Below are 12,925 nucleotides of genomic sequence, written 5' to 3' on the forward strand. Positions count from 1 at the left end.
ATTGATCTAAAACTTTACTAGTTGTAGGAGATAGTTGATGTTCCTGTTTGGAAAGCTGGTGGGAAAAATGCTATTTCCTGTGTATTTTGAATGGCAGTGTTGCAGAAGCTGTTTTCTGCCATGCACACACATGTCCAGCAGGACGAACTGCTTGCTGCTGGGATTGCCAAATATTTAGTTGTGTGAGAATGCTTTCAGTTTGTCAAAATATAGCAATTTCCTACTAAAATGTTGGATGCCAATGCTTCATTATAATATCTTGCAGCCTTTGAATCTTAAATATTCTAAGCCCCTTTGTGCCTTGAAACAGATGTAAAACTCAGAGGATTTTTCTTACAGAAATGGCTGTGAAAATTTACCTAAATTTTAATTCTTCTAACATATGTGCTTAACAGAAATTGCTGGAGCATAATTCCAGAAATTGAGAATTTCTGTACATGCAGAGCTGTGTGAAGCTGCTGTGTCTGTTGGTGCTGACACAACCTGAGTGACTGTCAGTGCTTAGACCTGGAGTAGGGTGGGTGACTGAGGTGGCACTGCCAGAAATAACTTCTTCTAGATGCTTTGGATGGGCTGAACCTTTCCTGTGTCTGGAGGGTGTTTATTCTTTCTAACAGCCTGGGAAAGGCAGAAATCTGAGATGAATGTGGAGAAGAGGGAAGACAAGGCAGACTGAGGAGTAGGCTGGGACAAGGAGCTGAGTGATCCTTAGGCACAGAGAGAGCCTGTGCCTGGGAAGAAGGAGGACAAGCTCACCTTGGCTGGGTGGCAGGGTTTAGGGGAAGGCAGACAGGGAATTTGTACCACTGGGAGGAGAGGCTGAGGAACGTAAGAGAATAAGAGTGGTGTATTGGGAAATTGTGAAATGGGATTTCCAGTACTGGACATGGGGACAGGGAGGTTGGAGCAGAGCTGATGTGTTGTTGTCAGAGAATGGGACAGATGGGGCAGGGATCTCTTAGAAAGACAAACTGACTGCAGGGAGAGCGCCTGGATGGGTTAAGTCAGACTGGCTGGGAGCAGGATGGGATGTCACTCTGTTAAGGGTGCAGCTACTCTGTGTAGAAATGGTTGCACTGTGCTGCTTTCTTTGCTTTAATAGTTGTTTACTAGGCAGGGAATTTGGAAGACAAAGGTTTTGTGATTAGTACAATTCAAGGTTTTTCCAAAGACCATTCTTACTTGTTCTCTCCCTAAGGGATACTGAATAAACTGCTTCAACACTGCTTTTTGGGGATAATTCTAATTGCTTATTCTGTATTTTTGACAGTGAAGGCAAAACTCTGGATCTTGATTAGTAGAAGTATTGAGCATTCACAGCTTCATTCTGAGTGGAACTGTGCTTTGAAGATGGACTGTTTCATATAGCTGTGTATGTTGAGAAGGAGGTCCTTAAATTGGTGCCAGAATTAATTAACACTTTTGATCTTTTTGATCTTATTCTTGGCCCACATTCTAATCTGTAAAATGGGGATATTACTACCTCATCATTTCTGAGACCATTTGTGAATATATTTTATTAATTTGATATTCCAACAATGCATACTAGGAAACTGTATCCCTCCCTGAAACTTATATTTAATAATAGGTTATGAATAGTGCACAATAAACAAAGCCTAGAGACATTTTCAAACTGCTCATTAGCTGAGTGTCATGAATGAATGAGTAAAGGGTCTTCTAACATAAAGAAAACAGAACTGAAAATTGCATGCACACACTCTCAAGGGGGAAAAATTATTGTGGCTCTAATTCTGAGATTTTTCTTATACATATATTTATGTCCAAATAGTTGACATAATGGTTTTGGGAAAAGTATTTTTAAAGCAGTCTTTTGTGCATGTTTGTGTAATTTATTTCTTTTCACAATACTGATTTACCTTGATCCAGAATTGCAGATTTTAAAACATGGAATCTGGTTCTTTTGGCTTTCAGCAGTATCCGTGCTATTTTTTTCTTTCCATGACTGCTAGATTTAATTTAAAGAACAAAAAACCCCAGTACCACCACCCCCACGCCAAACCTCCTCACACAAAGTATTTTTATTGAGCATATGGTTATATTTTATAATATAGAACAGTTTGGCACTTTGCTGAAGTTACATCATTGATATATGTTAAATGCTTCAAAATATTTTTTTCCTTAGTGGTTTATTTTTTGCTTTCTGTATCACCTTTACCTTAGCTTTTCTTTTTCCTTACTCATTTTTGAAAAAAGCTTCAAAAGATAGAGTGTAGCTTGAAGAAGCCTTTAATATAATAGGATAGTGTAACACAGAGTGTGCTAATTACAGATCAAAGCTAAACTATTTTTATGTGCCTTTTCCTAAGGGAGGAACCTGGGGCTTTGAACCAGTCAGGCTAATTTTTGCCACTAACCTTTTTTAAGGCTGCTAAAAACTTTTTTCTTTAATTTTTTTTTACCTCCTGTAATTAAAAAATATTTCATCCTGTTCAACTTTGTGTATCTATGTTAGCTGTGTAGCAGGTAAAAAAGCAGGGTGGGGTGTTGTGAGAGGAAGTGGCTGCTCTGTGGATGGAGCTGTGAAGTGTTAAAAGAAAAGAGAGCCCTGGCAGGGTGGTAGAGCTGCTTCTGGTAAGCTTTTCCTCCATCCATGTGTGTCACTGGGGTGTCACCTTTGCTGTCACCACAAGTGCCCACAGTGAGAGCAGCAGCAGGAGCAGTGTACCTTGGGTGTGTTACATGCAAGTGGTGGCAGAATGGGAGCTGGCTGGTGCCCCAGTTTGTAATCAGTGGGATAATTGGGCTGGGTAATTGCCAGGCAGCCTTGTTAGTTTTGCTGTGAGTCAGCCATTGTGTGTGGCTGATGGAATAAGAATAAATGGGCAGGTTTTCTGCTGAAATAATTAGACAATCAGCAGTGTTTTGTCTTGTGGTCAGTTGTCTTCACAGGCATCACACCTGAAGGTGTTGAAGTAGGCTGTACACACAGGAAAATAATGGTGTCAGTCAGCTATGAAAAGTGAACCTGACAGTAAACTTCATTGAACTTATACAGGCTTTGGAGATTTCATCTCCACCTTTGCCCACTGGTTCTAAAATTGTCTGTGAGCCTTTAAAGAGCAGGGAGAGTTGGAAGATTTTATTGAATAATAGTTCTGGATACTTTTACTGTTTGAAATGACCTGCAAACAATACTTGGGGACTAATTTTCATTTTTCACAGAGTTGCATTTGAAAAATTTGCTCTGTCAGTGTTTGTACTAGGTGGATAACTTGCGCAGAGTAGAGATTACACATCTGTCTGCCTTGTTTGTAGAGAAAGGAAAAAAAAATTAAAATTATAGCCTCTGTATTTACTGTGTCATGTTTTTTATTAGGAGGTAGATTAATGATTGAAGCACGAGTTTCACCTCTTCATGCTGTACCAGTTTTCCCAAGGGGATTTTTTTGGGAGAGAGATGCATGTAAACAAATACTGTTGAATTAAAACATGTGGCTGTGTGTTTTAAGAAGCCCCAGTCAGTAGTAACAGCAGAGACAAGGAAAATGATGCAGTATTGGAAATTTTATATTAGTGGTTCTGCAAGTACATCAAATTTCAGTAGGTGATCTCTATTTCTGAGCACTCTGTGTCCTTGCTCTTTTGCATCAGCAAAAACATTAGGTGGAACAGAGGGACTGTAGGTGGGCTGCTCAATAAGGAAAAATGAAATGAATCCTTGCAAAGAAAGTTGGCTAAAAATACATTTATGTAAAGTGACTTTGTCCAGAGCTTTCTAAGGAATATGAGTTTAACCAGAAGTATTACTAAGTCTGATTATTAGCATGAAAGAATATATACTAAAATGGAAAACATGAAAAAAATTTTACAAGGCTTATAATTTCTTGTAAGTGAATGTCTTTTTTTGATTTTTTCTGAAATAAAATTCTGTTTGAGAAGATGCTTCTGTCTCAGTTCTGTGGTGTCCCTGCAGCATTCTTCTGGTTTTTGGTTTGGTTTTTTTTTTAAAGGAAAGACCACAGTTCCACAGTTTAATTCTACTGACTTGTCCTTCTGATGCTAATAGGTACTTCTGTTAGTACCATTATTTTGTATGTTAATTTTTGTACAGTATCTTAGTCTTTTGTTCTTCTTAATGAAATAAAGTTTGCAATATACTAAGATGACTAATAAAGGAAAATTTAATTAATTTTTAATTTTTAATCTTTTTCTTGTGAATTCTAAAAGGGTAAAAAATAAATGTATGGCATCTTAAGTAAGGGGGGGATATAAGCAGCTGTTAATGAAAGTTGGAAAACAAACCAGGTAAATATTTTTATTTTCATCACTTTATTGGCTGAATACTTGCTGCTTTTGGTATGTTCAGTTGATAGATGAAAAATAGTTTGGGTGGGTTTTTTTGGTATTCTCTTTTTACAAGTAAGAGACAGCTGCTACTCTTGAAATGTAGGCAAATTTGATGACACTGTATATCAAACTGAATGAATGAATCAGGATGTGGTGGGAAGTTCTATTTTTGTTCTGCATAGAAGCAAAGAAAAATGGCAGAAAACTTGCCATGGTCTAAACAGATGGGCAGGTGAATCAATCAAAGAACAGAACTAGACAAAACTCCTGGCATGCTGTGTTGCTACTAGAATTATGTAGCTTTTAAAACAGAAAACAAGACTTAGGTACAGACCTCCTCTCTATATTTATGAGTCTCCAGAACTTTGGGATGTTGCCACCCATCTTCACTGGCCTGTCTTGCTGACCCTGATGCCCTTGCCTGTTGTGGCTTGTTTCTGTTGTGTTCACAGAGTGGGAGCTTTTGCTTGTGCTTCCATAATTTCCTATCATGGCTACCTGACCTCCTCTTTGTTCTTCCTGCTTGTCCATATTAAAAAAAGCTCCCAAAGAAACACAGTCAGAAATGGTCAAGAGCTCTATTGTGTTACTCAGAACTTCTGCATCTCTTTGCTCTTGATGCAGGTCAGATTTCTTCCTAATGGTATCTGGTCATTGAATCACTGTGTTACAAGTTTATGCAGTAAAGTGTAAAACCTTCTGTGATATATATTTTTGTAAGCTGTAAATGAAGTCATGAGAACAAAAAGTGTGATCAAGATTCTAATGGAATCATGAAAGAAAGGAAGGAATCTATTTAAAGTAATGAAATCATCATTCTCATTTTACTTTTCTTCCAAATACTGTCTTCCAATAACAGCTCTAGGCTACAGCATGTGCAGGGGAAAATTCAGATATATATTCATGTGGGCTTCTTTGACAGTTCCACAGTTCTTTTCTTTTCTTAAATAATGACACTGCAAAATTGTTTAGATGATCAATTTATCAACTCTCTGCAACAGAAGTTCATAAACATCTTGCTTACTTTACTTCAGTTAGCTTCTTAAACACTCATTGTGTTGTCTTTTTTCTTATTTATTCCTATTTTTTCTCTATTCAGTGAGACCTAAACCAGACTAAATCACACCTCAAAATCCTTCAATACACCAATATCAGAACTGAATGCTAAATTTTGTCCAGGCGTGGTTATGGAGATGTAGGCAGTCATATCTGAATTTCTACTTGTGTGGAAATTATCTGGGTTCACTCTCTACTCACCTGCAGGAAATCTTAGTTTTTTTAGAAAATCCAAACATAGTCCTGTGTCTTTGCTGTAAGTATTGTCTGAATTGTCCTTTTAAGCCCAGGTAGGACCAGCTGCTAACTGCTGTCACTATTACTTTTGGAGTTTGACCTTTAAAGCATCAGCTTCAGAAACTCAGTATAATATGACTTCCTGCCTTTGTTGATTTTAGATTTTTTTTCTCCATCTATCTTTTGTTTGTCAAGAAACTGAATGGCATTTGCTGTTTAGGTGCAGGGCAGCTGTGTTTAATTTCATTATTATGCAAACATTTGAAGAGTATTTAATTTTTCTTTAAGCAATCCATTAGAGAACCAGGAGAGTTCTGTTTTTCCACTATGAAACTGCTCAGTCATTCTGTAAAAGGGATGAAAATATGAACTGGTGATACAGCCTGCCTGCCTTAAAGCTCTTTAAGGTATTTGATACCAAATTTATGACCACCAAAATGTCCAGTTGTATTAAATGACCGAATTGAAGTTTTATCCACGATGTATTGACATTGTGGTGACTCTTGAAAGTTAGTTTTTTGTAATTCGATTCTGAGATGGAGATGGAAGTTTCATGGGATATGGCTTTTGAAACAAACAATTGTTTCAGGGAGCCAGCCTGCTGCCAAAGCGTGCCTGGTGTTCTGTTTACCTGACAAAGCACTGCTTGCAGCAGTGCCCAAATTTTTAATGCACATGTACAAGCAGCTCCCTTTTTGCCCAGTTTCAGCTAGTTTGAGATTGATCTTTCACCTCAGACAGGATCATGTTTTTTTAATATCACACCCTAGAAGGTCAGTAGTCTGAGGGACATCAGGACTGCCCTTTGAGCCTAAGACAGGTGGAAGAAGGAGAATAATGAAGCTTTGAAGATGAGAGCACTTCAGAGGGGGCTGTATGTCAGACTGCATTCTTCCTCTGGGCAGGTAATGCCAACCTGTGTGCAGTGGGAGAGAGCTCTGGGAGGGTGACTGGGTGCTGTGGACCTCAGGATGCTTCAGGCATCAAGCAGTGGATTAGTTCAGCATTGGCTGTGCTGCTTCTTTGCTGTGCTGCAACAGAGGTGAAAAATTATTGTTACAGCATCTTCTCTTCTGCATTTTGGCTTCCCTGTAGGGAGGGAGCAAACACCGCAATTGTTATAACTGCAGTTTGCATTGTGGACTGTTTTAAAATGAAGGAGAAAGGAAAGGATCCTGCTTTGAGTACAGTTCATGTGTGCTATATGAATTTAATTATGCTGTTTGGCATAAAAATAGGTTTGCCTGTGTTTTCCATCAACTTACATTTCTTGTTAGAAGGTAAGGTTCTAAACAGAAACAGAATTTTCATTTTGACTTTCCTCAGAACTAACTGTGTCTGCTGGATTGTTTCCTAAAAGTGTACAACTTGTTTCAATAGCTGGTTTTGCACAGTTCATCTTTTTGGTGATGGCTTTTCATCACTGTTTTGTCTGTTGGTAGACAGCAGCCTAAGAAAAAATTGAGAACATTTTTGAGGGAAAAAGAGTAATTAATTACCAAACAATACAATGTTAATTGTATTAATTAATTAATAATAATTAATTGATAATATAATTATTTTAAAGCCGATACAAATTAAAATGCTACCTGTTTCTTTGTTTAAACATTGTTAGCAAATGTGGCAGCTCTCTTTTCTATCCTCTTTAGATGGATAGATTCTCTGGGGTTAAGTAATATTTTTGATGTTTTCAGGAGGAGGTTATTATTGTCCTGCAAAATTATTAATGCCTTCAGCAGAGTGAGATCACTTTAAGTTGCATCCTTGCAGTGTAAGAACTGAAGCCAATTTTGTAGTGTACATCAGCTACAGTGCTAGGGATGGCAAGTGAATAAAGTGTTAAAAGAAAACTTGTACATAAATACTTTGAAAGTACACTGCGGTACTTTAGGTAAATGGGAATGGGAATGTGTGATTGAAAATCTTCCCATTTCAGGCATTTTGTGAATGGCATTTCATCACCGCATTCGAGTTAGAAAATAATAATTCAGAATGTTTAAATAAAGTACCTAGTTATAATTATGATAATTTCAGAATGCATTTTAAATCAAGGAACTGTGCTTTCATGTACACATACTTAGATGTATTGTGTATTTGTTTTTAAATGAAAAGAAACCTGGTCTCCATCTTCCTGTTGACATCAAACAATCCTCTGATATGCAAATCCAGCTATGGGGAGAACAGATACACAGGGTTTGTTTGGATTCAGTCCAAGAGTGAAAGAAAATTATATTTAAAGACGTAATTTATATGCTTTACCTCATTTAAATGAAAATGCATTTTGAAATAATGCCTATAACGAAAAACATTTGGTGGAATGTTAAGATCCTTTGTACGACTGATGCATTTTGCTATAGGTAGTTTAAAAGCCTCTCTCTCACACTCCTGTGTTTCTGTAATGTGCAGATGCAGCTGTCAACTTCTCACTGGCATGTTTTAACATAGTATGAATTTTTTCTTTTTTTGCAATTTAATAAATGTTTGCTATGTGAACTTTGTTAAAGCGTGCATGTGTGAAGTCTGTCTGTACCCACAATTAAAATACATCAAGTGCTTTGCTTTCCATCTAAAATTTTGCTAGTCTTAATGTTTTTTGTGCATTTTCTACTTGTGTGGAACTTCAAAACCTGACACAATACAATTTCTTTGGAAATATAGGCTAAACAAGCAACAATTTTTCCATCTTTTTCCCTTTTGCTGAAGAATTTATAATGATGAAACTTCTACATTTTAACATTGGCTTAATTCCAGGTTTTCAGTAGATATCTTTGGAGGACTGTTACTCAGTGCCTGAATACCACATTTGGTATAAGCTGATGCGTATAGCAGAGTGTAATTGTTTTGTGTAAGCTTTAACAGGCCAGTGAACTGCTACCAGTGATCAGGAATGGGTTTTTATATAGGATAGAAAATATTTGAACAGGAGTTACATCAATGTGAAGTTTTCAGAAATCAGTTCCTTTAATTCCCGTTCATGTACTGCGGAAGTTTTTAAAACTAATGTGACCAATTCTTCTTACATGATCTTTGTGACTGTGTGACACTGCTCTTCTCTTTTTTTTTTTTTGTTTTGTTTTGTTTTAGAAAATGAGGATATGGAAATTAATTTTGGTGTAAGGAAGTGTATTTAATTTGGGACGTTCTGTGGCACATAACTTTGTATCTGGCCTTTATTTGTTCTGTGGCTGCTTTATACTAAATTACTCTGACCACATTAATCCAGTAATGAGGAGTGCTAAATACTGTATAAATCCTTTTTTTGGGGTAGGATTTTTATTTCATTAATGTTATTTGTGGCTCTGTGTGTAGACTGACTTATATACATGCAGTGATGATACATATATTAATATTTAAGGGGAAAGTTTTGTGTGTCAAGAAATTCTGTTAAACCTTTCTCATTAGATTGTGAGCCTCTTGTATTTTTTATTTTTTAATTAAGAATTTTCTGTCTTCTTTTTTTCAGTAATTTTATGCAAGTTTTAATTTTTAATATTCACTAACCATGTTTTTTTAAAGCATTTTAAGAAACAGAAGAGGTTGATTCCTGAAAGAACAGTTTGGAAGTACTTTGTTCAGCTTTGCAGTGCCTTGGAACATATGCACTCTCGTCGTGTTATGCATAGAGGTAATACAGGATCAAAGATGATTTGTCCTTACTATACCTTTGACTATGTGAGAATTAAAGTGGCTGAAATCAATTTTGACAGCTGAAACATTGCATGTTTCTGTAAGATTTTACGAGTAATAGAAAACTGAGAGAAGTTTGTGGTTGTACATTTGTTGTGGTAGGCATTTGTTTGATAGCAAGTTTTTCAAAATAAGCGATAGTTCTGTGAGTGATGGATACCCTGCCATAGCTACTTCATTTTTCTGGCTCCTATCTTCTGCCCTGTATTTATTCTTCTATATTTGCTTGTTGTCTTACTCAAGTGCTGCTGCCTGCCTTGTACAGATCTGTCAGTCCATTCTTTACTGCTCTTGCACCTGATTGTCTTAAGAGTATCTGCTCCTGCTCTGCTTGCTTATGATGTACAGACCTTTCTCTGTTGGATTATGTGCAGGTGTGAGCATTTCCTCCAGTTCTCTGCTCCTTTCCACTATTTCCAATCTCTGTACAGCCGCCCTTGTAGTTGCCAGCTATCCCTGTCAGGTACTAAATTTCCTTGGCCCATTTTCAACCTTGGTGATGCTGTCTCCTCTGGATGGGGTCTTCATTTCACCTCATAACTCTTAAGTCAAAGAAAACAGATCATAGTATAGCTTCTTCTTAGATCTGCTATTTTTTCCCCCTTCTGAAATCCCTCTGGTTACGGGATTGTGAGTTGTGTGTGGGCTGTCACTTTTTAGCTTCAGGTGACATTGCCTGTCCTAGGTTGGTGGTTCCCTGTGGTAGAATGTGGCTCAATCAATGCCTGATAGGAACGGTCCCTCGATGTCTGCTGGACTCTGTTATTTGCAGCTGGAAATGTTGCAGATGAGCTTAGATACTCTTGCCCCTGCAAATGCCCTTCCCTTGTGATTCTCCTTTTTTTTTTTCCCCTTTGTGCATTTGTACAGATGCCTGCAAGTGTGAATGGTACAAAGAGAAAGACATAGAATACAGATTCTTTCCATAGGGTGCAAGTATCTTCCGTTAATATGTTTATAATTAATTTCTGTATATTTTAGCTCATAACAAAAGGATTTCAGTTCCTTAAACTGAAGTACTAAGTTCAGAGCTTCTGGCAAACCTATGGCAAATCTAGTGATTCCATGGTTATATGCCGAAAGCAATGGCAATTAAAGCTATTTTTAAATTGAGCTAAATCCGTGTTGGATTATTACACAAAGGGTTATCCAAACTCCTGAAAACTGGGTCAGATAGCAGGAGCACATAATTGGTTCTATCTTCCTCTAAAGCTTTTAAGGTTTTGTAACTTTTTTACTAGAAACATGAAAATGCTGGTGCTTGAAGGGTTGTTAACCATTCCTTTTACTGTGCCTGTATCTTATGCAAACTGTAATCCCCTCTTATCAAAGTGAACTGATTTCTGTAAGTTTAGGGCTAGGGTGGATTGCTCTTCAGCAGTGTAAGAGCTAAATTCCCTTGCCAAACAAATAACAGGTCAGTTTATCTAGGAGACTAACAAGGTAGGTATCTTGTTAGAAATCACAGAATGAGGGTCTCTGCTGTTGTCTCTAAGGGATTGGATTAAAACTTAAACTGGATATTACTTGTGAAAAATAACTGTCTGGGGTATACTTCATTATTTTTCTTTGTTTCTACTTGATTAGCCCAATTCCACTGACGAGTTTAAATAACCATTCTCCTGAGTAAACTTGCTTCTTTTTTAATGCCTGCTCTTATAGAGAATCAGTTATCTATTTCAAATAAATGATGCTATGCCACTGTGGCTAATTTGATCAGCAAAAGTGATGAAAAATGCTGTACACTTCTTGAAAACGTATTTAGGCTGTTACTTAAGACATAACAAAAGAGATTCTCTAGTTCTAATGTAAGTCTCTCTCTATGTAGCTTATATGAAATTGTGATGGACTCCCCTGTATATACTTCTTGACTTTGGGGGTGTGGTTTTTTTTGTTTGTTTGCTTGTTTTTTTAAAAAAAAATTCTTTCTGTGGCTCTTGGTTTTCTTCACTTGAGTGATGGTTGTATTGTTAAAATAGTGGATTTGAAATTCTACATTCTGGACCCATTCTTTCTGAGTAGCACTGTCAAATTTTACCACTATTACCTGTAAATAAAATCCTATTGGGTCTATTATTAATAGAAGAGTAGCTTTTCTTGCAACCTCACTGTGACTTTGAAAATTTTAAATTTATTTTTCTTTCAGATATAAAGCCAGCAAATGTGTTCATTACAGCTACAGGAGTAGTAAAGCTGGGAGACCTTGGACTTGGTCGATTTTTCAGCTCCAAAACCACAGCTGCACATTCTTTAGGTAAGCTTTCTCTGAGGTACAGGTGTTGGACAGGTAGAGAATTTTACATGGTGGAAATACTGTGCCCACTCAGGAGGAAGAAGAAAAGGGTTAAGACCAGCTAAAGATGTTCTTAAGTAATAATAAAAATATTAAAGTTGTTCTTAATAAAAAAATCGTCAGCACCATGGACAAATACAGAAACACTGTAACACTGAGGTATTTCGTTCAGAATACTTTGGGTATTTCCCCTCCTTTGTTTGCATAATTTAGTGTACATTTCTACCTCTGAACAAGTTTTTAAGACAATAGTGTTGCCTAGAAATGCTAGGAAAAAATAAGGTGATAATATGGATACATTTTTTAAAAATTGACTTGAACTATATGCAGCATTGGGAGGAGTCTCATAATTCTGTGTGTGCCTGCATGAGTAGCATTAATGACCTCTTGGCTACATGGGTTTGAAGGGCTCTCAGAGGGAGTTTCCAATTTTTAAGGTGACATTTCTCAATGTAAGCTTAGGTAGTTGAGGGGAGATCAAAATTAACAAAACCAATTTCCAGAAAGCTTTTTTCTATTCTTGTCTTTCTAAGTTTTTTGAAATGTTCGTTTGTTCTTTGCTAGCACACAAAACTAGCAGTGTATTATCTCTATCCAAACGAAATTTTCTTGTAATGTGCGTCTTTTGAGTAGCATGTGAATATGAGGATTATTAAGAGGCCTTTAAAGAAGAAAAGTTAAATATTTGGCATATATTTTAAGTTTAAAAGTAGGTAACAGATGAATGACAGAATCTAAGAGGATCTCTGTAGAAGAGAAAAGCCTTGTAAATAGAGTAACATCTGCTTTAAAGAGAAATGTTGGAAATATTGTTCATAATTTTGTTAAGTTAGGTTTTTTAGATACAAAAACATTCTTTTCCCTCGCTGCATTGTCTGTGTTTGGTGGTTGCTGAACTCAAGCCTGTTTATTGATTGCATGTTTGTACCACATTTGAGATGTGAGTGATACATGTGTTAATGGCTAAAAATGAAATATTTTGGATGGGAAACTTTTGACACTCCTTGTTTCCCTGTCCTCCAAAAAGCCTTTGGTCACTCCTTTGTGCCTCCCAGTTTTTCCCATGTTTGGTGCAGACTGGTGAAGTCAAAGCCATGAGTCAGTGGTGAGGTGCTAATAGGAGCCCCAGACAGAGAGTGCAGCCCTGCATTGGCAGGAGGTGAGGAGGAGGGCAGAGCCCAGGCTGGAAATGTGCTGGCCTTCCACACTGGGGGTCAGTCACATGTGACACTGAAGATCTGCTGCTCTCACAGGGTGGCACCCAAAGTGCTGCTGTTCCTGCTGCCCTTGGAAGCCAGGGGCCATCTCTGGCAGCGCTGTGGGGAGGCTGGGTTGGGTTCTTGC

The 12,925-nt window shown here is 37.3% G+C and overlaps 1 protein-coding gene across 3 annotated transcripts in view; it reads left to right on the plus strand.

Annotated features, from left to right (window-relative positions):
• Positions 1-12,925, plus strand: part of NEK7 (NIMA related kinase 7) — a 67,145-nt gene that overhangs the window by 30,450 nt on the left and 23,770 nt on the right. For all 3 annotated transcript variants that reach the window (XR_010441186.1, XM_064719676.1, XM_064719675.1), the window contains 2 exons: positions 9,118-9,226; positions 11,435-11,542. Coding sequence is in view for 2 of the 3 variants with exons in the window: in XM_064719676.1 (XP_064575746.1) it covers positions 9,118-9,226; positions 11,435-11,542 (217 nt within the window). In the remaining variant the exon portion in view is untranslated. The remainder of the gene's footprint in view (positions 1-9,117; positions 9,227-11,434; positions 11,543-12,925) is intronic.

The sequence above is a fragment of the Zonotrichia leucophrys genome, chromosome 8 (genome assembly GCF_028769735.1).
Source record: "Zonotrichia leucophrys gambelii isolate GWCS_2022_RI chromosome 8, RI_Zleu_2.0, whole genome shotgun sequence".
NCBI lineage: Eukaryota > Metazoa > Chordata > Aves > Passeriformes > Passerellidae > Zonotrichia > Zonotrichia leucophrys.